Source organism: Rhinoraja longicauda, chromosome 32, assembly GCF_053455715.1.
Source record: "Rhinoraja longicauda isolate Sanriku21f chromosome 32, sRhiLon1.1, whole genome shotgun sequence".
Lineage (NCBI taxonomy): Eukaryota > Metazoa > Chordata > Chondrichthyes > Rajiformes > Arhynchobatidae > Rhinoraja > Rhinoraja longicauda.
In genome coordinates this window covers 27,286,845-27,314,037 of record NC_135984.1, presented here as the reverse complement: position 1 = coordinate 27,314,037, position 27,193 = coordinate 27,286,845, and the positions used below count along the sequence as shown (strand labels likewise).

Here is a 27,193-nt window from a genome sequence, read left to right as displayed (position 1 = left end):
TTGTACTTATGTGTGGATTAATTACACTCATGTATGGTATAGTTTGGCTGGAGAGCATGCAAACAGTTTTACACTGTCCCTGTACATTAACTATTCCTCAGCGCACTAACCGAACTGATCAAGATCTTGCTGCAATTTCTGATAACCATCTTTGCTATCTATGCAGCCATCCACTTGTGTGTCATTGGCAAACGTACTAATCATGCCTTGTCCATACTCATCCAAATTCTTGATATAAACCACAAACAGTAACGGGCCAAGCACGAATCCAGAGACACACCACTAGCCACAGGCCCCAGCCAGAAAAGCAACCTTCCACCACCATCCTCTGCTTTCTTCCATGAAGCCAATTCTCTATCCAGTTGGCTATCTCTCCTTTCATCCCATGGGACCTAACCTTCCAGAGCAGCCTACCATGCCAACCTTCCAAATGCTTTGCTGAAGTCATATAGATAATGTCTATGGCTTTGCCCTCATCAACATTTTCAATTGCCAATTTTACATTTATACCAAGCCAATTAACCTACAAACCTGAACGTCTTTGGAGTGTGGGAGGAAACCAAAAATCTCAGAGAAAACCCACGCGGTGACGGGGAGAACGTACAAACTCTGTACAGACAGCACCCGTAGTCAGGATCGAACCTGGGTCTTCGGCGTTGTAAGACAGCAACTCTACCGCTGCACCACCCAAGTTACGTCATCAAAAATACCTTATATACATATTTACATTACCAGATTTATTTAGTGCCAAGGATAATAAGATAGTTCCTGAAAGCAAATATTAAACATGTGTAGCAGTAGTTACAGCAATAAGCAGACTGCCAGATAATGAACTGTAATGTTTATTCATTATGTACAAATGACACAGCCTGCTCTCTAACTCAGATCCACAGTGCACGTCATGGGCTAATGGTGAGGACCTCGTATGCACATCTCAGTCCTGCGCACGTGGTAGATCACTGGTTTGGGCAGTCAGTGACTGAACGGTGGCAACAGGTTGAATCACCAGGCTAGAGTTTCTGAGGCTCCTCAAGGCCGTGTATGAATGGAGCTGAGAAGCCTGTGCAGTACTCTGAGCCATCGGTGAGGGGGGATGGTTTGGGGTCCTCTGGCTGGGCTGTGGCGCAGTTTGTGTCGCAGTCTTCTTCACCAGTATCTTTGGCAGCCACCTCATTGGGACGGTTTGGCAAGGAGATCTCGGACAGAGCACGGCCTGCCCTCAACATGTCGGCCACCTCTTTCGCGCTGCAGGTCGGGGAGTTAGTCTCGTACGTCTCGTGGAAACTGTTGTAATCCACTTCGTAGAAATCCTTCTCGAGGGTTAACACGGGGGTGAATCGATGGCCCCACAGCACCTCGGAGTCGGAGTAGGAGCTGCGGGCCTGGCAGGTCATCCCTGGTGGGAAAGTACATGAGATTAATGGATGCAGAATGTACAGCACCATGCGGAACAGGACCGAGATGCCAAGGTGCACCTATTAGTGTTGCGGAGAAGGCAGATTGCATGTGTAGGAAGGAACTGCAGATGCTGCTTTATACCGAAGATAGACACAAAGTGCTGGTGTAACTAAGCGGGTCAGGCAGCATCTCTAGAGTAAAAGAACGGATGACGTTTCAGGTTGGAATGTCTGAAGAAGGGTCAGCCATCCTTTAGTGGGCGGTGGTGGTGCAGTTGCTGCTTTACAGCACCAGAGACCCAGGTTCAATCCTCACTATGGGTGCTGCCTGTATGGAGTTTGTGCGTTCTCCCCGTGACTTGTGTGGGTTTTCTCCGGGAACTCTGGTTTCCTTCCACACTCCAAAGGCGTAAAGGTTTGTAGGTTAATTGGTTTGGTAAAATTGTAAATTGTCCCCTAGTGTGTAGGACGCTGCTAGTCAGCGGGGATCGCTGGTCGGCGCGGACTCAGAGGGCCGAAGGGCCTGTTTCCGCGCTGCATCTCGAAACTAAACTTTTTCTCCAGAGATGCTGCCTGACCTACTGAGTTACTCCAGCAAATTGTGTCAATCTTAAACACATGGTGTGCTTGCCTTCGATGGTCGAGGCATTGAGTGTGAGGTCAGACACTGCTTTATAGGACACTAGACGGGCGTGGACCAGTTGGGTGTAAACCTCTCCTGCGGGCCTGGCAACCCTCCCCCAACGGACGATCCGTGGACCCGTTGCTGGCCGAGAAGTGTCATGGGCGGGCGTGGGGGGACAGGGAGAGGAAGAGGGAGCCACTCCCCTCGGCCCTGTGCGGCCAGAGCGAGATGTGGACCCGAAACCTCTCCTGCAGTGGTCGGCGGCGAACGGTGGCGACGGCCATCTTGTTTGACCCTCTGCCGCCACGCTGCTCCATGGGAGGAAGGTTAGGCGCGGGGCATGCCGGAATGGACGCTGGTCCTCCTGGCGGGGGGGGGGGGGGGGAGTGGGGGGGGAGAGCATTTATTAAAGTTTATTCAGTTACTTGTTTTTGAAAAGTAACTAAACTTGATTTATTGAGACTGACTGCGGGAGAATGGTGAGTAGGGTGGGCCTAAAATTGTTGCGCTGTCGTGTACCGTTTTGGCTGTATTTCAAGAACAAATCTCTCCACAGAATGATGTCTGGATTTAGGGGTTAGCTACAGGTTTGGACAGGCTTGGATTGTTTTCTCTGGAATACTGGAGCTTCAGGGGAGACCAGGGAGAGGCAGATGAGGTTACGAGAGGTCTGGGTAGGGCTGACGGTCAGAGTCTTTCTCCCGGGATGGAAATATCACAGACCAGAGGGCATGGATTTAAGGTGAGAGGGCCAAATTTCAAAGATGTGCAGGGGCAAGATGATTTAAACAGAGGGTGGTGGGAGCCTGGAATGCTGCCAGGGGTATGGTGGAGGCAGATACGTTAGAGGTCTTTAAGAGACTTTTGGACAGGTGTATGGATATTCAGGGAATGGATGGATGTCGATTATGTGCAGACAGATAAGAATTGGTCTTTGCATCATATTTAGCATAGACATTGCGGGCTGAAGGGCCTGATCCTGTGCCGTCCTATTCTATAAAGAAGATAGACACAAAAAGCTGGAGTAACTCAGCAGGACAGGCTGCATCTCTGGAGAGAAGGAATGGGTGACGTTTCGGGTCGAGACCCTTCCTCAGACCCTGTACTATTCTATGGCCTATGATCCAATACACGTTATTATTTCTTTATGGAAGTCAATTGAATTTGTCAGACAGGAACTTCCGTTGACAGAGCTAGGTTTGCTGTCTTGGATTAGTTCCTGTCTTCCCAATTGATCATTGATCCTGGCCCCAGTATTTATTCCAGTATCTTCTCCTCCGCTGATGGTCTATAGATACCAAGCATATCCTTCATCCCTTCAACAACTTGTTTTCCAGGCCCCCACTCCCTCATCTTTACCATGGATGTCCAGTCACTCTACATCTCCATCCCTCACCAGGAAGGTCTTAAAGACCTCCGTTTTTTCCTCGGCCGCAGAAGCAGCCAATTTCCATCTACTAACACTCTCCTCCGCCTAGCAGAGCTGGTCCTTACCCTCAACAACTTCTCCTTCGACTCCTCCCACTTCCTCCAAACCAGAGGTGTAGCTATGGGCACCCGCATGGGCCCTAGCTACGCCTGCCTCTTTGTAGGGTACGTCGAACAATCCCTGTTCCAGGTGTACACTGGTCCTATCCCCAAACTCCACCTCTGCTACATTGATGACTGCATCGGTGCTGCCTCCTGCACCCATGCAGAACTCACTGACTTCATCAACTTCCTTGGACTATCTCCGACATCTAGCTACCGTTTCTGGATCTCACCGTCTCCATCACAGGAGACAGACTAGTGACTGACATCTACTACAAACCTACTGACTCCCACAGCTATTTAGACTACACTTCTTCCCACCCTGCTTTCTGCAAAGACTATCCCCTACCCCCAATCCCTCCGTCTACACCGCATCTGCGCCCGGGATGAGGTGTTCCATACGAGAACATTGGAGATGTCCTCATTCTTTAGGAAACGGGGCTTCCCCTCTTCCATTATAGATGAGGCTCTCACAAGGGTCTCCTCGATATCCTACAGCTCTGCTCTTGCTCCCCCTCCCCTCATTCGTAACAAGGATAGAGTCCCCCTTGTCCTCACCTTCCACCCCATCAGCCGTCATATACAACAAATTATACCTCCAACACTTTTGACACCTCCAATGAGATCCCACTACTGGCCACATCTTCCTATCTCCACCCCTTTCTACTTTCCGCAGAGACCATTCTCTCCGCAAATCCCTGGTCCACTCGTCCCTTCCCACCCAACCCACCCCCTCCCTAGGTACTTTCCCCTGAAACCGCAGGAGATGCAACACCTGTGCCTTTACCTCCCCCCTCGACTCCATCCAAAGATCCCGACAGTCTTTTCAGATGAGGCAGAGGTTCACTTGCTCCTCCTCCAATCTCATCTACTGGATCCACTGTTCCAGGTGTCAACTCCTGTATATCGGCGAGACCAAGCGCAGGCTCGGCGATCGTTTCACTGAACACCTCCGCTCAGTCTGCCTAAACCTACCTGATCTCCCGGTGGCTCAGCACTTTAACTCCCCCTCTCATTCCCAATCTGACCTTTCTGTCTTGGGCCTCCTGCACTGTCAGAGTGAGGCCCAGCGCAAATTGGAGGAACAGCCCCAGGAAAAATGTTCCCAATGTTGGGGGAGTCCAGAACCAGGGGCCACAGTCTTAGAATAAAGGGGAGGCCACTTAAAGCTGAAATGAAAAAAATGTTTTCACCCAGAGAGTTGTGAATTTATGGAATTCTCTGCCACAGAAGGTAGTGGAGGCCAATTTACTGGATGAATTTAAAAGAGAGTTAGATGGAGCTCTGGGGCTAGTGGAATCAAGGGATATGGGGAGAAGGGTTACTGATTGTTGATTATCCGCCATGATCGCAATGAATGTCGATGCTGGCTCGAAGGGCCGAATTGCCTCCACCCGCACCCATTTTCTATGTTTCCTTGTTTCCATATGTGCATATTTATCTTTTTTAGTAGCTGGGATTGGTTTTGTGGGATTTGGATAGGAGAGGTTTATGGAGGTGGCTACGCAAGGGCAGGTGGGACTGTGCAGCAATCAGTGCTCCCTCAGTATTAGGGAATCTCTGTACCTGTGACCTCTGGCCTTTACTCTTTCAGGAACATGATGTCCCTGAACTCTTGTTGTTTCTCCTGTGAATGCTTGACCCAGTGCAGATGTGGACTCAACTGCTGGCAGATGTTGGAGATGTCAGTCAACCTTTGTCAAGTCATCCCTAATACTAATGAAATTGTCCTTAACCCAATTTAAGACCTTTATTACTTGTCTACTCCTATCCTTCAAAATATATTGTGTTACCGGCACTATCTCAAAAGGGCACTTTAAGGTGATAGGTCAAGTGATAGGAGAAAACGTACAAACTCCGTGCAGACAGCGCCCGTAGTCGGGATCGAACCCGGGTCTGCGGCGCTGCATTCGCTGTAAGGCAGCAACTCTACCGCTGTGCCACCATGATTATGTTGAACTAACTTCCTGAACAGTGATGGGCATCCAGCAACCTTGGTGCCCTCTGCCTTACGTAGATGTGGAGGGGTGGATTTAGTTTAGTTTAGTTTAGAGATACAGCGCGGAAACAGGCCCTTCGGCCCACCGAGTCCGCACCGCCCAGCGATCCCCGCACACTAACACTATCCTACACACACTAGGGACAACTTATTATTATACCAAACCAATTAACGTACAAACCTGTACAACTTTGGAGTGTGGGAGGAAACCAGAGCACCCGGGAAAAACCCACACAGATCACGGGGGGAACGTACAAACTCCATCGAGTCAGTCAGCCTGCCTGTGGGGTCTGTGAGGTAACTTGTCTCACTCCCTCTGGGGCTTGTGTGTACCGTGACCTCCGTCTGACAAGGACGTTCAGGACAGGAGGTACATGGAAGTGTCCATGCACTGCAGGAGAGCTCTTTGTTCCCAGCCTCCACATACAGTCTCCACTAACACGGATGTTATGCAGAGAGCAGTGTCGGTGAGCTGTGCTTGTGTGAGTGGCTCAGTACATCTGCTGTAATATTTCCCACTGTGTTCCTCTCTTTGCTTCCAGGCAAACACGCTCCCTCAATTACTGCAGCGCTGCTAAAAATACATGACCTTTACAGCAACCTGTCATGTCCAACTGTTCTTCACTTTGATCGACTGACTGCAGTACATCTGTACTAACATCTGCACTAACAGCAGCTCAGCTGCAGATGCTGCAAGCCGGCAGCGAACACTGAAAACCTTGCAATCACTCAGCAGGTCAGGCAGCGTCTGTGGAGAAAGGAACACTGCAGGTCAGGCAAATAACCCCTGGTCAGAACTTCTCCTTAAATTAAAAAAATAATTCTGATGGTGATTTATTGACCTGAGATGTTAACTCTGCCTCACTCTCCACACACACACACTCACTCACACACTCACACACACTCACTCACTCACACTCACTCACTCTCACACACTCACTCACACACACACACTCACTCACACACCCACTCACACACTCACTCATATACTCACTCACACTCATTCACACGCTCACTCACACTCAGTCACTCACACACTCATTCACACACTCACACACACACACACACACACTCACTCACACACAATACACATTCAATCATGCACTCACGTAAACTCAGTCACATACACACACACAGTCGCACACTCACTCAATCAAGCACTCAGGCAAACTCAATCACACACACTCACTCACACAAACTCACACACTCATTCACAGACTCGCACACAGTCACATGTACGCCCTCACACGCACACACTCACACTCACTCACACAATCACATAATCACAAAGTCATAATCACACACTCACACCCACACTCTCACTCACACACTGCCTGACCGTGAAGGATTTCCGGCACTTTCTGCAGAAAGCGGGACTTGCATTGGTGCGGTATTTACAGAGCTGCAGCGCACTGGATGTCCAATGAGGGACCTGTGAGGTGCCACCCCCCTTGGTACACGTGCAGCTGGGCTGAGGGTCCAAGCTTGGCGTCTTGCAGGGGGCTGAGAGAGCAGACATCTCTGGGGAGAGAGGGAGGGTGTGGACCGTGGAACAAGGGGAATCAGCTCTCTCCAGCCCTGCTACCTTCCAGTCTGGTTCCAATGTAACTGGAGGAACAGCACCTCATATTCCGCTCGAGTAGCTTACAACACAATGGTATGAACATTGAATTCTCCAATTTTAACGAACACCTCCCTACTGCTCTCTCTTCTCCCCCTCCCTCCCACCGCCTGATGCGCCCCCATTTCTCTCACTGTCCTGCGACTCTTTCCCTTCCACCTACATCACTCCCTCTGGCTTTATATTTCACTCCTCCCCTCCTTCTCTCACTCCCTTTTGTCCCCTTTTCTTCTCTGGGCATTTCCACCTATCTGCCACCCAGCCCCCCCCCCCCACCTCACCCTATCTGTATCCACCTATCACTTGCCAGGCTTTGTCCAGCACCCAGCTCATTTCCAGCTACTACACTCAGGAAGGATCCCGACCAGAAACGTCACCTGTCCATTCCCCCCCACAGATGCTGCCTGGACCGGTGAGTTTCTCCAGCACTTTTGTGTTTTGCTGAAGATCCAAGTGTTGATCTTCTCTGGGCAAGGAGGTCATCAGTTTCAGTATAAGTATGGAAGCTGAGTGGGGAATAGAAACATAGAAACATAGAAACATACAAAATAGGTGCAGGAGGCGGCCATTTGTCCCTTCGAGCCAGCACCACCATTCATTGTGATCATGAATGATCATCCACAATCAGTAACCTGTGCATGCCTTCTCCCCATATCCCTTGATTCCACTAGCCCCTAGAGCTCTATCTAACTCTCTTTTAAATTCATCCAGTGAATTGGCCTCCACTGCTCTCTGTGGCAGAGAATTCCACAAATTCGCAACTCTCTGGGTGAAAAAGTTTCTTCTCACCTCAGTTTTAAATGGCCTCCCCTTTATTCTTAGACTGCGGTCCCTGGTCCTGGACTCCCCCAACATTGGGAACATTTTTCCTGCATCTAGCTTGTCTAGTCCTTTTACAATTTTATACGTCTCTATAAGATCCCCTCTCATCTTTCTAAACTCCAGTGAATACAAGCCCAGTCTTTCCAATCTTTTCTCATACGACAGTCCCGCCAACCCAGGGATTAACCTCGTGAACCTACGCTGCACTGCCTCAATAGCAAGGATGTCCTTCCTCAAATTAGGAGACCAAAACTGCACACAATACTCCAGATGTGGTCTCACCAGGGCCCTATACAACTGCAGAAGGACTTATTTGCTCCTGTACTCAAATCCTCTCGTTATGAAGGCCAACATGCCATTAGCTTTCTTCACTGCCTGCTGTACCTGCACGCTTACTTTCAGTGTCTGATGTACAAGGACACTCAGGTCTCGTTGCACTTCCCCTTTACCTAATCTGACACCATTGAGATAATAATCTGCCTCCTTATTCTTGCCACCAAAGTGGTTAACCTCACATTTATCTACATTATACACATCTGCCCACTCACTCACTGATACCTTCACACTGGACATGGTGGGAGGGTGTTATGGAGGAGCATCACTGAGCTCGAGGTCCAGCAACCATGTAGGAAGGAACTGCAGATGCTGGTTTAAACTGAACATAGACACCAAAAGCTGGAGTAACTCAGCGGGACAGACAGCATATCTGGGGAAAAGGAATGGGTGACGTCACTACGACACAAGGAAAACATCACCACGTCCTTCTCTCCAGAGGTGCTGTCTGATCCCCTGAGTTACTCCAGCTTTCTGTGGCTATCAAAGGTCCAGCAAACTTTCATTTCTATTTTGCATTGACTATTCTACCTGCCTTCACGAGGCAGTCGTTCTTGTTCCTCTCCCTGTGAATGGCTTCACCTTCTGATCACCCAATTCCTTTACCACTTACTTCAGGACTGGGTGAGAACCTCCATCCATGGCATAGACCGATGGCCCCTGGCATGGGGCAGCCCAGACTGAGGGAATTACGGAGAGCTTCCTAGCCCTTGAGATTAGCTGGGCTCAATCTCCCTGGACCATCACTGGCTCCTCAGTCTCAGTTTAGTTTAGTTTAGAGATATAGCATGGAAACAGGCCCTTGAGCCCACCAAGTCCATGCCGACCATCGATCACCTGTTCACACCAGTTCCATGTTGTGCCACTTTCTTGTTCACCCCCCACACACTAGGGGCAATTTACAGAAGACAATTAACCTACAAACTTGCTCATCTTTGGGATTTGGGAGGCACCTGGAGGATACTCCACACAGACAGCATCCGAAGTCAGGATCAAACCCGGGTCCCTGACACTGTGAGGCAGCAGCTCTACCCGCTGCACCAGTCAGCCGCCCGATACATAGAATCATACAGCATTGAAGCAGGCCCTTTGGCCCCATCAATATGCCCTATCTATGCTGGTCCCATTTGTATGTATTTGGCTCATATCCTTTTAAGTTTTTCCATTCCATGTATCTGTCCAAGTGCCCTTTAAATGTTGTTATTGTATGTGTCTCAACTACCTCCTCTGGCAGCTTGTTCTGTGTATCCACCATCCTCCTAGTGAAAACGTTACCCCTCAGGTTGCTGTGAAATAGTTGCTGCTCAGGTTGCTGTAAAGCACAGATGCTCCTTGACTGACGATATTTGCTGGCGATGGTGCAAAAGCAATACACATTCAGTAGAAACCGCACTTTGAATTTTGAATTTTGATCTTTTCTCGGGCTAGTGATATGCGTTTTCGACTTACGATATTTTGGATTTACGATGGTTTCGTCGGAACGTAACGCCATCCATCGTAAGTCGAGGAGCACCTGTATTCCCATGTGCATGTTGATGTAAAGTGCACGCTGCTATAAAGTTGCCATGTGTAACTTTGTACCGGCACCAGTGGTAGAGCCCGTTCACTGCTATGTAACCTGACACTCACACTGCAAAGAGGCAGCGATAGATAGATTCTTGATTAGTACGGGTGTCCAGGGTTAAGGGGTGAAGGCAGAATGGGGATGAGAGGGAAAGATAGATCAGCCATGATTGAATGGTGGAGTAGACTTGATGGGCCGTATGGGCTAATTCTGCTCCTCCCACATGGACACTGATGAAAGTGGTGCACTGCCCAGACTCTACCTGTTGCCTCCACCATGCCTTCAAGGATCACCACGATCTCAAAGTCCTCTTGGTCCAGCTGGCTGCGGCTCATTTCCCAGAAGGGGCTCTTGTCGTTGATCTCGTGGGAGATGATGAGCGGTGACACCAGGAAGAGCCGGTCATCTCCGGTGTCGAAGCCCACGTTGATGTCGGTCTGGTTGAGGGGGATGAACTCGCCTTCCTTGGTCTGCCGGGACTTGATGAGTTTGGCCCGGATGGAAGCCTCCACGATGTGGGAGTTGCGGAGGTCCCCCACACGGAACATCAGGCACAGCTTCTCATCCCGGAGAGAGATCACGGCGCGGTGCGAGAACATTAGCGTCTCTGCACGGTTCTTGGGCTGAGAAATCTTCACGAACATGCAGCCGACCATCAGGGCGTTGACGATGGACCCCAGGATGGCCTGGATCAGCAGCAAGATGATGCCCTCAGGACACTTCTCCGTTATAACTCTGTGCCCGTAGCCAATTGTCGTTTCAGTCTCGATAGAAAACAGAAATGCCGACACAAAGCCGTTCAGATTGTCCACACACGGGGTCCAGGTGGAATCTCCCAGATGCTCCAGGTCTCCGCGGATGTACGCGATCAGCCACCAGATGAAGCCAAAGAACAGCCAGGTAACGGTGAAGACCAGGGTGAAGATCAAGAGGTTTAAGCGCCACCTGAGGTCGACCAGAGTGGTGAAGAGGTCGCTGAAGTAGCGGTACGTCTCCTGCACATTGCCATGGTGGACGTTGCATTTGCCATCCTTGTTCACGTACCTTTGTTTCAGTTTCTTCGGCTCATTGAGGAGCATCGTCCTGTCGGTGGTCAGCACATTGCCGCGGGCTTGTTGAGACAGCTTCTTAGATTCTCTTGTGTTCGCCCGACTGTCCATGTTGTTGTTGGGGACCATTCGCGGCTCTCCTGGCATTCTGCCCCGACTACACCTGCTGCTAGCTCTGCACAACGCTCACCTGAAACAAAGATCCCATGTTCTCTTTGTAAAAATCGCACTGCAGCACAACATGCCCATAAGGTTTAGTTTAGAGATGCAGTGCGGACGCAGGCCCTTCGGCCCACCAAGTCCGCACCGACCAGCGATCCCCGCACATTAACACTATCCTACACACTGGTGACAACTTACACTTATACCAAGCCAATTAACCTACAAACCTGCGTGTCTTTGGAGTGTGGGAGGAAACCGAAGATCTCGGAGAAAACCCACGCAGGTCACGGGGAGAATGTACAAACTCCGTACAGACAGCACCCGTAGTCGGGATCGAACCCGGGTCTCTGGCGCTGTGAGGGATAGCTCAACGGCTGCGCCACCGTGACGCCCTTAAAGAGGGAGAGGAGCGAATGTTTCCAACTAAGTCTGGTTATGCATGAGGAGGTGGGATTCCGTGAGGAGGTGAGATTCCTTGAGGAGGTGGGATTGCAGGTTGGTGGGAGGATGAACCGGGGTAATGCCTCCAGCGCCTTCAAGGTCGGCTGCAGGAGGTACCCCCAGGGCACAACGATGGCCGGGAGAGGAGAGGAGAGGAGAGGAGAGGAGAGGAGGGACGCCGGTTCGTGGGAACTGCTCCAGTCCATCGAGAGCCGACAGGACGATGGACTTTGGAAATGGCGCCAAAACATGGCCTGCCTGCGTAATATATGCAAAGAGAATTTCACTGTGCAGTTGCATTGGTGACAAATAAAGCATTATTGAACAAATGAAGACTGAATCATCACAGTGGCCTGGACACAACCAGTCTCAGACTGAAGAAGGGTCCCAAATTGAAATCTCACCTATCCATGTTTCCAGAGATGCCGCCTGACCCGCTGAGTGTCTCCAGTACTCTGTGAGATAAGGGAAGGGTTTGTGAGAAAGGGAGTTAGGGTTGCCAACTGTCCCGCATTAGCCAGGGCAACCCCGCATATTGGGCTAAATTGGTTTGTCCCGTACGGGACCGCCCTTGTCCCGTATTAGGTCAATGACAACGGGTGCTGTAGGCCCGGAAACTGCAGGCCCGGGGACCGCTGTAGGCCGGACGCTGTAGGCCTGGACACTGTAGGCCCGGACACTGTAGGCCCGGACGCTGTAGGCCCGGACGCTGTAGGCCCGGACGCTGTAGGCCCGGACGCTGTAGGCCCGGACACTGTAGGCCCGGACACTGTAGGCCCGGACGCTGTAGGCCCGGACGCTGTAGGCCCGGACGCTGTAGGCCCGGACGCTGTAGGCCCGGACACTGTAGGCCTGGACACTGTAGGCCCGGACACTGTAGGCGCGGGGACCGCAGTAGGCCCGGACAATGTAGGCCCGGAGGCCCGGAGGCCCGGGCTCCGCCTAACTGAGGTTGCGCAGCAACCCGCCTCCCGACCCGGGCGGCCTCCGTTGGTGGAGCGGGAGCACGTGGCCGCTGGCTGGGCGAGGTCACGTGGGGCGCGGGGCGGTGACATCACCGTTTGTCCCTTATTTGGGAGTGAAGAAGTTGGCAACCCTATAGGGAGGTGATAGACACAAAAAGCTGGAGTAACTCAATGGGTCAGGCAGCATCTCTGGAGAGAAGGAACGGGTTTGGGGTGAGAGGGTCACTGTGTTACTCACCCTGACATACAAGGATCCAGGAGGTGTATGGAGGCTAGGCGTGGCTCGACTCTTTAGCATGGGTGAGATTCCTTCTCCTTCCCTGGTGGTTCAGATCCCTCAGGCACGATCCTGCAGATGCTGCAGATCTGAAATAAAAACAGAAACTGCTGGAAACACTCAGCAGGACAGGCAGCATCTGTGAAGGCAGACACGGGGTTAAGTAGTGACGTTTTGTATTGTCGTTGGCTATTGTCCAAACTGCTTGCTGTTCAACTGCAGGGTCACGGTGATACCTATTCTGCTCCCTGCTGACATCCACACTGATGCACGTTTATCCCCTGCCCAGTGGGCTGGGCTGGCGTCTCTCCCCAGGACTGGACTAGATCACCCACCTGCCCTGGGAATAAACAGGATTCCCTCCCTCCATCCCCCACTCCCTCCCCTCCCTCCCCTCCCTCCCCTCCCTCCCCTCCCTCCCCTCCCTCCCCTCCCTCCCCTCCCTCCCTCCCTCCCTCCCTCCCTCCCTCCCTCCCTCCCTCCCTCCCTCCCTCCCTCCCTCCCTCCCTCCCACCCTCCCTCCCTCCCTCCCTCCCTCCCTCCCTCCCTCCCTCCCTCCATCCCTCCCTGCCCCCCTCCCTCCCTCCCTCCCTCCCTGGGAATAGGCAGCACATGTGGTGTTAGAGTCACTTACAACTGCCAAATATCAGGGCTAATGAACCGGGATGGTCAACACAGTGAATGCCAAAGGACCACATTAGGCAGCTTAGAACATAGAGCAGTACAGCACTGAACAGGCCCTTCGGCCCACAATAACCATGCTGAACATGGTGTCAAGTCACACTAATCACCTCTGCCTGCATGTGACCACACCCCTCCAGTCCCTGCATATCCTGTGCCTGTCTACAAGCCTCATACACCACTGTAGTACCTACCTCCACCACCACCACTCTGGTACCTACCTCCACCACCACCACTCTGGCACCTACCTCCACCTCCACCACTGTAGTACCTACCTCCACCAACACCACCACCTCCACCACCACCACCACTAGCAACACATTGATGACTCCTCTCTTTTGTGTAAAATAACTTCCCCCTTCCATCTGCTTTAAACTTTCCCCTTCTCACTTTAAAACTATTCATTCTAGTATTTGACATTTTCACCCTGGGAAAAAGATTCTGACTGTCTACTCATAGGTTTTTATACTTCGATCAGGTCTCCCCTGAACCTCTGGCACGCCAGAGAAAACAATTCCAGTTTATCCAACCTCTCCTCGTAGCTGATCCAGGCAGAATTTTGATAAACCTCCTCTGCACCCTCTCCAAGGCCTCCACGCCATCCCGGTAATGGGACGACCACAACTGCACGCAATCTTCCAGATGAGGTGTTGCTATGGTTGCCAACTGGCCCGTATTGGCCAGGACATCCCGTATATTGGGCAAAATTGTTTTGTCCCGTACGGGACCGCCCTTGTCCTGTAGTAGGCCCGGGGGCCGCTGTAGGTCCGGACAGTGTAGGCCCGGACAGTGTAGGCCCGGACAGTGTAGGCCCGGACAGTGTAGGCCCGGACAGTGTAGGCCCGGACAGTGTAGGCCCGGACAGTGTAGGCCCGGACAGTGTAGGCCCGGACAGTGTAGGCCCGGACAGTGTAGGCCCGGACAGTGTAGGCCCGGACTGTGTAGGCCCGGACAGTGTAGGCCCGGACAGTGTAGGCCCGGACAGTGTAGGCCCGGACAGTGTAGGCCCGGACAGTGTAGGCCCGGATAGTGTAGGCCCGGACAGTGTAGGCCTGGACACTGTAGGCCCGGACAGTGTAGGCCCGGAGGACACTGTAGGCTCGGACACTGTAGGCCCAGTCAGTGTAGGCCCGGACACTGTGGGCTCGGGCTCCTCCTAATGGAGGTTGCGTAGCAACCCGCCTCCCGGCCTGGGCGGCCACCATTGGTGGAGTGGGAGCACACGGCCACTGGCTGGGTGAGGTCACGTGAGGCGCGGAGCGGTGACATCACCTTTTGTCCCTTCATTGGGAGTGAGAACGTTGGCAATCCCAGTCAGCTCACTCCAAACAAGTGCCACAACTTCCTGCGCAGAACTGCAGAGAACAGGTGGTGTTTGAGGTGAAGCTGGGGTAAATGCAGACTTGATGTCGGGTATGGAATGGGATTCTTCTTGCTCCAGCACAGCCTCCTGCACCCCTCAATGTTCCACCTTCACCTAGCCTACCTGGTCCACAGGTGTGGTTGGGTGACAGTCATAAGTTCATATGTTCATGTGACAGGGCAGAATTAGGCCATTCAGCCCATCAAGTCTACTCTGCCATTCAATCATGGCTGATCTACCTTTCCCTCCAAACCCCATTCTCCTGCCTTCTCCCCATAACCTCCGACACCCGTACTAATCAAGAATCTATCACCCTCTGCCTTATAAATGCCCATTGACCTAGCTGAAATCCTGCAGAATTCTGATAAACCTCGTCTGCACCCTCTCCAAGGTCTCTGTGTCATTCCTGTCATGGGACAGCCATTGCCACGGCTGTGGTGGAATTCCACAGTCACCACCCTCTCTCTGACTCATCTCATCTCCTTTCTAAAGGTACGCCCGTTTATTCTGAGGCCGTGGCCTCTGGTCCTAGACTCTCTCACTAGTGGAAACATCCTCTCCACATCCACACTATCCAGGCCTAACCAGTGTCCGCATTGACCAGTCATGGCTGTCACCTCAGGCTGGAATGGCGGGACTGTCATATGTTGAAAGACTGGAGCGACTAGGCTTGTATACACTGGAATTTAGAAGGATGAGAGGAGATCTTATCGAAACGTATAAGATTATTAAGGGGCTGGACACGTTAGAGGCAGGAAACATGTTCCCAATGTTGGGGGAGTCCAGAACCAGGGGCCACAGTTTAAGAATAAGGGGTAGGGCATTTAGAACGGAGATGAGGAAAAACTTTTTCAGTCAGATATTTGTGAATCTGTGGAATTCTCTGCCTCAGAAGGTAGTGGAGGCCAATTCTCTGAATGCATTCAAGATAGAGCTCTTAAGGTTAGTGAAGTCAGGGGGTGTGGGGAGAAGGCAGGAACAGGGTACTGATTGAGATTGATCAGCAATGATCACATTGAATGGCGGTGCTGGCTCGAAGGGCCGAATGGCCTCCTCCTGCACCTATTGTCTATTGTGCCACATAAATTTACAATGCTCAGGAAGCCAGTCTCTTTACATCCACAGCCTCTCCCAGACACAGGCCTAGACACAGGCCCAGACACAACACAGAGACAAGCCCAGACATAGGCCCAAACACAGGCCCAGACACAGACACAGGCACAGACACAGGCCCAGACGTAGGCCCCAGACACAGACATAGGCCCAGACACAGACATAGGCCCAGACATAGACATAGGCCCAGACACAGGCACAGACAAAGGCCCAGACACAGATACAGGCCCAGACACAACCCAGCAGACTCTTCCTGTGCAGCCGTCTCTGTCTTGAGCTGCTGTACAGAGGCAGTGACAGGATATCTACTGAGGTCTCCCAAGGGAGTAAGAATTCCTCTTCACCTATTCCAACTCATCCCTTTAACATTAGCTTTGTATTGATCTTTGGATGTACGTGTACCAGGCACAGTGGCATGAACATGATTGAGGGAGGAATCGACTCTGCAACACCATGATGTTGTCAAGCTGGAACATCTTCAGAGAAGGTTTACTAGGACGTTGCCAGGACAAGAGACTTAGCTATAGGGAGCGGCTGTGCAGGCCTGGACTTTATATCTTGGAGCGCAGGACGATGCGGGGTGATCTTATGGAGGTCACAAAAGCATGGTCTTATGCTCAGCGTAGGGGAATCGAGAACCAGAGGACATAGGTTTAAGGTGAGGGGGGAAAGATTTGATGGGAACGTGAGAAGTAACGTTTTCACACAAAGGGTGAATGGGAGAATGGAACAAGCAGCCAGAGGAGGTCGTTGAGACAGGGACTATCGTAGCATTTCAGAAACGTTCACTGATGCAGTTAGGTTTAGAAGGACATGGACAAATGGGCATGTTGGTCGGTGTGGGCAAGTTGGGCCGAAGGACCCGTTTCCACGCTGTGTGACTCTTTGAACCCGGCCTTTCATCCACTCATTCATCTTCAGCTGGATTCCATATCTGACCTTTTCTACGGGGAGTTCCTGGATTGGGTGCCAGTGAATGGAGACCAATTATCGTGTGGGTCATGGATAGCCAGTGTGGGAGCCAGGACCGACCTAGCCTGAGACAAAGGAACTTTACTGCAGAGTCAATCCCAAGCTGCTGGGGACAACGTAAGTGGGAGGAAGCAGGTCACCCATCTCGTGTGCATTGAGATATGCATCAGCAGGGTCTCAGCGTAAAGTCTAGCACTAACGCACTCTCCATACATCTCTCCACACATGGCCTCTACACTGCATGTCCTTCCAACACCACACATCTACCTTAAGCGGCATCCAGCTTATGGACCTCCCAAATGCCAGGATATAGTCCGATTCCAGCTTATGGACCTCCCAAATGCCAGGATATAGTCCGATTTTCCAACTGACCTCATTCGCCCCTCCCAGCACACGCAGAAGGGATAGGATGTTGACAGATTGGTGTCATCGCGGCTAACCCTGACCTTCCCATCCATGCTGACTTGAACAATCGGCCCAACATGCGCCTGAAGTCCCGCAAACCCTTCTGGTCTTCAGCCAAATCCCTGGAAGACTTTGACCCCAAGACTGAGTGGTGCAGAGCCTGGAAAGATGCCAACACCAACAACGGGGAGGTGATCACAGACCCCACAGTGAAACCACCGGGGTTTGACCTCCACCGCAAGCAATGGCTAACCCTGAACAGGATCCACACCCTCCAAGCAAGAACAGCCCATCACCTGTACAAGTGGGGGGTGACAGACAGCCAGCCCTGCTTGTGACTGTGGGTATCCAGACCAGACCATCCCACACATCGTGAATGACTGCTCACTGAGGCTTCTCCCTGGTGGCATCAAGACCATCCACCCAGCAACTGCTGTTGCCCTGGCCTGGATGTCTACCCTTGACCTATAACTTTAGGCTGTGCACGCCATATGCAAGAAGAAGAACTGACCTCATTACAGACTTGGATTTTTTCTCTGGAATCATCACACTGTAATGCTGGGAAACTATATTCTGCACGATGGTATTTTTCTATTCACTCTACCTATTTTGCAGGATATTTTAGAGATACAGCATGAAAACAGGCCATTTGTCCACTGTCCACACTAATCATCAATCACCCGTTCACACCAGTTCCATGTCATCCCACTTTGCCATCCACTCCCTACACACTAGGAGCAATTAACCTACAAACCTGTACGTCTTTGGGATGTGGGAGGTAACCGGAGTATCCGGAAGAAACCCACACGGTCACAAGGAGAGCGTGCAAGCTCCACACAGACAGCACGCACGCGAGTTCAGGATGGAACCCGGGTCTCTGGCGCTGTGAGGCAGTGGCTCTTCCAGCTGCGCCATCGTGCTGCATTGATTGCATTCAAGTGCAGTATTATCAAATTGGATTGGATAGCAAAAGAATGCTTCTCACCATACCTCGCTACATGTGACACTAATAAAGCTAAACCACATAACCCCAATATAACCCACGTCACTCAGCTCACAAGTGAAGGTTCATCCAGCAGATTATTATGCAGTAGGTTTGTCAATGTTGATGTTCTGGGAAGGGTTTACTCAACTCCCCCTGGACTGTCCCAGTCACAGGCTATGCCTTCACTAGGAGAGCGTGCGAGAGTGTTTTGCAACAACATCTGTCCTTGCTCAGTCAACTGAAGCACTAGCTGAATTCCCCAGCAGTGCACGGCACGGTTTTAATGTCTGCACGTCTCACAGCAACACAGACAAGTGCTCCAGCTGCACTGTGGCGTGGGCCAACCATGCAGCCATGCACACTTGCTGTCGGCAGCTGTGCTCAGCAACGCAGCCTGGGGCATCTCTCAAGTTCATAGGTTATGGGAGCAGAATGTGGCCATTGCGAGGAATATACACGGGCGCGGTATGCGTAATATACACGGGCACGGTGTGCATAATATACACGGGCACGGTGTGCGTAATCCTCGTCGCCGGAGTCGGGCGAGTGGTCCAGAGCGCTTCCCACGGGTCCTCCTCTGAACGCAACCACAGCCCCACCGACGAGTATGTCCAAATAACCCAGTGAGTGAGAGAAATCCGGAACGATGTTTGAAGGTACCGTATGTCTGATGTTAAGGAGCACCTCTCTCATGACATGACACAACACAAACAATCACATACAAAACAGCAAGGAGCAGCACACCGTGGCAGCCACCATCAGCGCCACAGAACACAGTGAAGAGGAAAAGATGAAGTTAAATGTGGGTCCCTTGAAGACAGAAACAGATGAATTTATTATGGGGAACAAGGAAATGGCAGACGAGTTGAACAGGTACTTTGGTTCTGTCTTCACTAAGGAAGATACAGACAATCTCCCAGAAATACTAGGGGACAGAGGATCTAGGGATTGGACAAGATAGACGCAGGGAACATGTTCCCGATGTTGGGGGAGTCCAGAACCAGGGGCCACAGTTTAAGAATAAGGGGTAGGGCAATTGGAACTGAGACGTGGAAAAACTTTTTCACCCAGAGAATTGTGAATATGTGGAATTCTCCGCCTCAGAGGGCAGTGGAGGCCAATTCACTGGATGCATTCAAGAGAGAGCTAGATAGAGCTCTAGGGGCTCATGGAATCATATAAAACATAGAAAAAAGGTGCTGGAGGAGCTTAATCAAGGGATATGGGGAGAAGGCACGAACCATGCTTGGTCATTGTGGATGCCATGATTGTGGATGATCAGCCTTGATCATATCGAATGGCGGTGCTGGCTCGAAGGGCCGAATGGCCTACTCCTGCACCTATTTTTGATGTTTCTATGTTTCTATCACACCTCATTTTTCCAAATTCCTTTGAGTATCGGCTCTACCTACCTGAGAAGACATGACACTTCTCAATCTCAGGCGGCTACCTATCAAAACTTTTAGTTTAGAGACACAGCGTGGAAATAGGCCCTTCGGCCCATTGAGTCCGTGCCGACCAGTGAGTGATCACCCCGTACACTAGCTCTATCCTACACACTAGGAAAAAATTACAGACAATCCAATTACCCTACAAGCCTGCACATTGTGAAATTTGGGGGGAAACTTGAGCACCCGGAGAAATCCCACGTGGTCACAGGGAGAACGTACAAACTGCGTACAAACTGCCTACAGATCGAACCTGGGTCTTTGGCGCTGTATGTCTTATCAGGTAGGTTGAGTTTGGAAAAATGAGATGTGATTTGAGATGCTGAGGGAGTCTGACATAGTGGACACTGGGAGAATCATTCACCGAGTACTGTGTTTACATACATGTGTAGGAAAGAACTACAGATGCTGGTTTAAATCAAAGGTAGACACAAAATGCTGGAGTAACTCAGCGGGACAGGCAGCATCTATGGAGAGAAGGAATGGGTGACGTTTTGGGTCGAGACACTTCTTCAGACTGATGTCAGGGGAGTGGGCGGGACAGAGATAGAATGGAGAACTGGGAAGGGGGAGGAGATGGAGAGAGAGGGAAAGCAAGGGCTATTTTAATTTAGAGAAATCAATGTTCATACCGCTGGGGTGTAAGCTGCCCAAGCGAAATATGAGGTGCTGTTCCTCCAATTTGTGCTGGGCCTCACTCTGACAATGGAGGAGGCCCAGGACAGAAAGGTCAGATTGGGAATGGGAGGGGGAGTTAAAGTGCTGAGCAACCAGGAGATCAGGTAGGTTTAGGCGGACTGAGCGGAGGTGTTCAGCGAAACGATCGCCGAGCCTACGCTTGGTCTCACCGATATACAGGAGTCCACACCTGGAACAGGGAATCCAGTAGATGAGGTTGGAGGAGGTGCAAATGAACCTCTGCCTCACCTGAAAAGACTGTCGGGGTCCTTGGACGGAGTCGAGGGGGGAGGTATAGGGACAGGTGTTGCATCTCCTGCAGTTGCAGGGGAAAGTACATGGGGAGGGGGTGGTTTCGGTGGCAAGGGAAGGGGTGGTTTAGGACGAGTTGACCAGAGATTTGCGGAGGGAACGGACTCTGCGGAAAGCAGAAAGGGGTGGAGATAGGAAGACGTGGCCGGTGGTGGGGTCCCGTTGGGGGTGGTGGAAATGTTGGAGGATTACATGCTGTATGCGACGGCTGATGGGGTGGAAGGTGAGGGCAAGGGGGATTATGTCCTTGTTACGAATAGGGGGAGGGGGAGCAAGAGCGGAGCTGCGGGATATCGAGGAGACCCTAGTGAGAGCCTCATTCTATGATGGAAGAGGCGAACTCCTGTTTCCTAAAGAATGAGGACATCTCCGATGATTTAGTATGGAAAACCTCATCCCGGGCGCAGATGCGGCGTAGACGGAGGAATTGGGAGAAGGGGATAGAGTCTTTACAGTAAGCAGGGTGGGAAGAAGTGTATCATATCATATCATATCATATATATACAGCCGGAAACAGGCCTTTTCGGCCCACCAAGTCCGTGCCGCCCAGCGATCCCCGTACATTAACACTATCCTACACCCACTAGGGACAATATTTACATTTACCCAGCCAATTAACCTACATACCTGTAGTCAAGATAGCTGTAGGTTTGTAGTAGATGCTGGTCAATAGTCTGTCGCCTGTGATGGAGACGGTGAGATCCAGAAACGGTAGGGAGATGGTCCAAGTGAAGTTGAGTGCAGGGTGGAAATGAGTGGTGAAGTTGATGAAGTCAGTGAGTTCTGCATGGGTGCAGGAGGCAGCACCGATGCATTCATCAATGTAGCGGAGGTAGAGTTTGGGGATGGGGCTGGTATATGTGTGGAACAGGGATTGTTCGACGTACCCTACAAAGAGGCAGGCATAGCTGGGGCCCATGCGGGTGCCCATAGCTACGCCTTGGATGTGGAGGAAGTGGGAGGAGTCGAAGGAGAAGTTGTTGAGGGTAAAGACCAGCTCCGCAAGGTGGAGGAGAGTGTTAGTAGACAGAAATTGGCTGCTTCTGCGGCCGAGGATGAAACGGAGGGCTTTAAGATCTTCCTGGTGAGGAATGGAGGTGTAGAGTGACTGGACATCCATGGTAAAGATGAGGGAGTGGGGGCCTGGAAAACAGAAGTCGTTGAAGAGATAAAGAGCGTGTGAGGTGTCTTGGATATAGGTAGGGAGGGATTGGACCAGGGGGGATAGGATGGAGCCAACTTAATTTGGTGGGACATGAACAAGCAGAAACAATCGGTTTGCCAGGACAGTTCTGTTCGTGGATTTTGGGGAGAAGATAAAAGCCGTGCGGGCTGGGGAACGATAAGGTTGGAGGCATTAGAGGGCAGAGAGCCGGAAGTAATAAAATCAGAAATGGTGTGTGATATTAAGGTCTGTCCCTTTACCTCCCCCCTCGACTCCATCCAAGGACCCAGGCAGTCTTTTCAGGTGAGGCAGAGGTTCACTTGGAGGTGTTGTTTCTCCAACCTCATCTACTGCATCTGCTGTTCCAGTGGTCAACATCGGCGAGACCAAACACAGGCTCGGCCATCATTTCACTGAACACGTCTGCTCAGTCCAACTTAACCTACCTGATCTCCCGGTTGCTCAGTACCTTAACTGCCCCTCCCTTTCCCAATCTGACCTTTCTGTCCTGGGCCTCCTCCATTGTCAGAGTGAGGCTCAGCGCAAATTGGAGGAACACCTCATATTTCGCTTGGGTAGTTTACACCCCAGCGGTATGGACATTAACTTTAATTGGTCCTTGCTTTCCCTCTCTCTCCATCCCCTCCCCCATCCCAGTTCCCCCACCAGTCTTACTGTCTCCGACTACATTCTACCTTTGTCCCGTCCATTCCCCTGACATCAGTCTGAAGAAGGGTCACGACCCGACATGCCACCCATTCCTTCTCTCCAGAGATGCTGCCCATCCCGCTGAGTTACTCCAGCATTTTGTGTTTACATACATGTTATGTTGCTACAAGTAAAAATTTAATTGTTCTGTACAGATGACTATTAAACACACTTGACTCTTCTTGACTCTTGACATTTTCCATTTACAAGCCTTAGACTTTACAAAACTTAAATTTTCCATTTGCAAACTTCAGGTTTTCATTTTACAAACCTTTGATTTTCCATTCAGAAATACCTAGGTGCATGTCTATATAGCTGGGCCACTCTTCTCCAAATACCTCCTGTCCTGGGCTTCACTCGGTGATCATTCACTGTAGTTACCACATTGTGGTGGCCTGTATTCAATATTGCAGCCCTCAATAAATGAAAACACAAAACCCTGACAAGTGTCAAGCTGAATATAATGGGTGACACAGTGGCACAGCGATTGAGTTGCTGCCTTACAGCGCCAGAGACCTGGGTTCGATTCTGACCACGGATGCTGTCTGTACGGAGTTTGTACATTCCCCCTGTGACCGTGTGGATTTTCTCTGGGTGTTCCGGTTTCCTCCCACACTCCAAAGACATACAGGTTTGTAGGTTAATTGGCTTTGTTAAGTTGTCCCTAGTGTGTGGGATGGAACTAGTGTATGGTGTGGTCACTGGTTAGTGGAGACTCGATGGCCCCTGTTTCTATGCTGTATCTCAAAAGTAAAGTAAAAGTCAAGGGAGCATGACAGTGGTTGCTTTCCGTCTGAGTGGGAGATGAATTCTGACTATCTCTGGTATCTGTGGATGTTGGGCAATTTAAAGCTGAGTCCATTTCACCACCCTAAACATTCACTCTGTGTATAATATGTCATCCCATCCACAGATGTCCTATCGAAAATATGATCCCACTGTAATGCTGTGAGATTTTCTGTGGGTGGTGGGCATGTGTGACTGCAAACTATTTAATGCACTGTTAGGTTGATTTATCAATTAAACAGCCTATTTAAAGAGCAAAGGAAATAAACTACAACTTCTCCGTTGAAATGATAATTTTGCCATTAAAAATACAGTAAGGGAAAGTTACTTGCAAATTATGTGCACAAATTAACCAATCACTTCAAGCAGCAAAACTGCTCACTCCATACACAACGTCACCGCAGAATATTTGATAAATGTATCAGATCAATACTGTACATCTAAATGTTCGTATCTGGTGTAGCACAAGAATTTATTCCATGTTATCATATCTCCCTGCAGCATAAAAGGCCATTCAGTCCATCGAATATATCTGGCCTATCTAACTGCAGTTTTTGAGGGGATTACCAACGCAGTGAAAATGACGTAATTGTATCTGTGTTAACTTCCACAAGTTATTTGGGGAAGCTCTGTTTAAGAAGCAGCAAGCCACATTGCCATGTATGAACCACAGATACCTTATGATATGGGATATTAATTGCATTGAAGTTACTGGACAGAGAGTGTGGCAAATGTACCCTGATTGTAGTTCTCTCTGTCACATTCCTCCACTTATTTCCCGTAACCCATCCTCTCACACAAAGAGTGATACAGTGCGGAAACAGGCCCTTCGGCCCAACTTGCCCACACTGACCAACATGTCCCATCTACATTAGTCACACCTGCCTGGGTTTGCCCCTTATCCCTCCAACCCTGTCCTGTCTAACTGTTTCTTAAACGTTGGGATAGTCCCAGCCTCAACTACCTCTTCTAACAGCTTGTTCCATACACCCACACCGACCAGCGATCCCTGCACATTAATACTACCCTAAACACACTAGGGAAAATTTACAATTTATACCAATTAACTTACAAACTTGTACATCTTTGGAGGAAACCGAAGATCTCGGAGAAAACCCACGCAGGTCACGGGAAGAACGTACAAACTCCGTACAGACAGCACCCATAGTTGGGATCGAACCCGGGTCTCTGGCGCTGTATGCGCTGTAAGGCAGCAGCAACTCTACCACTGCGCCATTGATGGAGTCAAGGGCACTATAATTGGTATATTGATAATACGTTGGAGTTAAGGGCAGTTGATAGTACATGGGCAGTCGTAGAGTTAAGGGCAGGACATGGACAGGTGATGGAGTTCAGGGCAGTACATGGACAGGGCAGGACATGGACAGGTGATGGAGTTCAGGGCAGGACATGGACAGGTGATGGAGTTCAGGGCAGGACATGGACAGGTGATGGAGTTCAGGGCAGGACATGGACAGGTGATGGAGTTCAGGGCAGGACATGGACAGGGCAGGACATGGACAGGTGATGGAGTTCAGGGCAGGACATGGACAGGTGATGGAGTTCAGGGCAGTACATGGACAGGGCAGGACATGGACAGGTGATGGAGTTCAGGCCAGTACATGGACAGGTGATGGAGTTCAGGGCAGTTAAGGGCGGTACAATGGCAGAGATGGAGAGTTGGTCATTGCATCAAACATTTAGTCAGGGTAAAAGCCCAACTTACAAGTGGGCAAACTAACTTGTGAGATGCCTCAGGACTCAGATCTGTGCTTGAAATGATTTTCAGCTCTTTACACATGACTTAGATGAAAAAGACTGAGTGAAATTATCCAGGTTGTCTGATGAAACAAACTTCATGGATAATCAGATTGCGAGAAGGTACAAAGTTTTTTCAATGAATTACAATAGGTTTAATAAGTGGGGATAAAAATGGCCTTTGGAAAGAATGGGAGTAGTTGTGAATTTACTCACTTTGGTAGGAAGACCAGAGATTGTATTGGCCTTAATTTTAAGAAGTTTGGTACTACTGAGTATTGTAGATAGAGGCTATGGTAAAATCATCCTCGAGCTCAGTATCTCATTAATCAAGGCCATGTTTGCTGTAGAGATGGTTCATGCAAAGGTTTTCTAGTGTGGTTTCTGGGTGAGGCTTCTGACATTGAGAAAAGTAACTGCAGATAAAGTCTATGTCCTGGCGTTCAGAAGAATGAGAGGTGATGTTGTTGAAACACACAAGGGCTTCATTGGGTAGATGTTGAGGGAAGTCCATCTATCTAGGACTAGATTAAGAGGACAAGTCTCAAGATAAGGGTCTAACTGTCTTTTAAATTCATCCAGTGAATTGGCCTCCACTGCCTTCTGTAGCAGAGAATTCCACAAATTCACAACTCTCTGGGTGGAAAGGTTTCTTCTCACCTCAGTTTTAAATGGCCTCCCCTTTATTCTTCGACTGTGGCCCCTGGCTCTGGACTCCCCCAACATTGGGAACATTGTTCATGCATCTAGCTTATTCAGTCCTTTTATAATTTTATACGTCTCTTTAAAATCCCCTCTCAACCTTCTAAACTCCAGTCAATACAAGCCCAGTCTCTCCAATCTTTGCTCACATGACAGTCTCGCCATCCCGGGAATTAACCTCGTGACGATAGTGAACCAAACCAATCGCAGACAGTCCCAGGCTTCGGAACGTGGATCACTGCTGGTTTTGCAATGACATCAATTGTCAGACACAGGAATAACAACATATGGTGGGCAAGGATTCTTGTAAATTTCCACTGATCAAATCTGTACCTCACAGTGGCTGATCCTCCAGCATTGACCTTTCATCTGCTCAGCTTTTAATTTGGAACCCTTCTGTAAATATGCCCTTTCATTTTCTCGGCTCTAAAGAGAATGACCCCAATGTTCTGCATATCTGAGGTCCTTTGTACCTTTCCTGTAAATCTCATCTCCGAGGCATCTGTTGCCCTGATCTCCTTCACAAAAGTGTTGTGTCCAGAATTTGCGGCACGGTGGCGCAGCAGTAGATTTGCTGCTTTACAGCGCCAGAGACCCGGGTTCGATCCTGACCTTGGGTGCTGTCTGTGTGGAGTTTGTACGTTCTCCCTGTGACCCCATGGGTTTTCACTGGGTGCTCCGGTTTCACCCCACATTCCAAAGACGTACAGGTTTTGTACTTTTATTGACTTCTGTAAACTGTCCCTGGTGTGTAGAATGGAACTAGTGTACAGACGATCACTGGTTGGCATGGACTCGGTGGGCCAAAGGGCCTGTTTCCATGCTGTATCTCTGAACTAAACTGAACTAAAGAAACACCAAGATGATTAATTCGTCATTGGTGCCTTTGCCTCAATTCATACAAACAACGTCTGTCAATGTCATTTAAATAGTTTCATTCAAACCATTCTTTGCTTACTAATCTGTCTCCCTTCATTTACTAGGATAGAATCTGTCCTAATATTTAAATATTAAGCTGATGAATCTAAATGTTCCAAATCAAAAAAACTGCAAATGCTAGAAATCTGAAATAAAAGCAAAAATGTAAAGAAATACTCAACAAGGAGAGACGGTGAAAGCTGTGGAGGCCGTTAATGGATATTTTTAAGACACAGATAGATTCTTGATTAGTCTGGGTGTCAGAGGTTATGGGAAAAAGGCAGTAGAATGGGGTTAGGAGAAAGGGATAGATCAGCCATGATTGAATGGTGCAGTAGACAATGGGCCGAATGGCCTAATTCTGCTCCATTACTTATGACCTTAAGAGGTAACAGTTCAGGTTGCTGACTTTTC

General features: G+C 50.1%; 1 protein-coding gene across 2 annotated transcripts in view; it reads right to left on the bottom strand.

Moving 5' to 3' along the window:
- Positions 1 to 809: 809 nt before the first annotated feature.
- kcnj5 (potassium inwardly rectifying channel subfamily J member 5) overlaps positions 810 to 27,193 on the bottom strand; it is a 33,079-nt gene continuing 6,695 nt past the window's right edge. For both annotated transcript variants that reach the window (XM_078426561.1, XM_078426560.1), the window contains exons 2-4: positions 12,747 to 12,874; positions 10,154 to 11,130; positions 810 to 1,396 (exon numbers count right to left, since the gene is read on the bottom strand). In XM_078426561.1, coding sequence (XP_078282687.1) covers positions 1,011 to 1,396; positions 10,154 to 11,087 — 1,320 coding nt within the window. In that variant the 5' untranslated portion in view covers positions 11,088 to 11,130; positions 12,747 to 12,874 and the 3' untranslated portion in view covers positions 810 to 1,010. The remainder of the gene's footprint in view (positions 1,397 to 10,153; positions 11,131 to 12,746; positions 12,875 to 27,193) is intronic.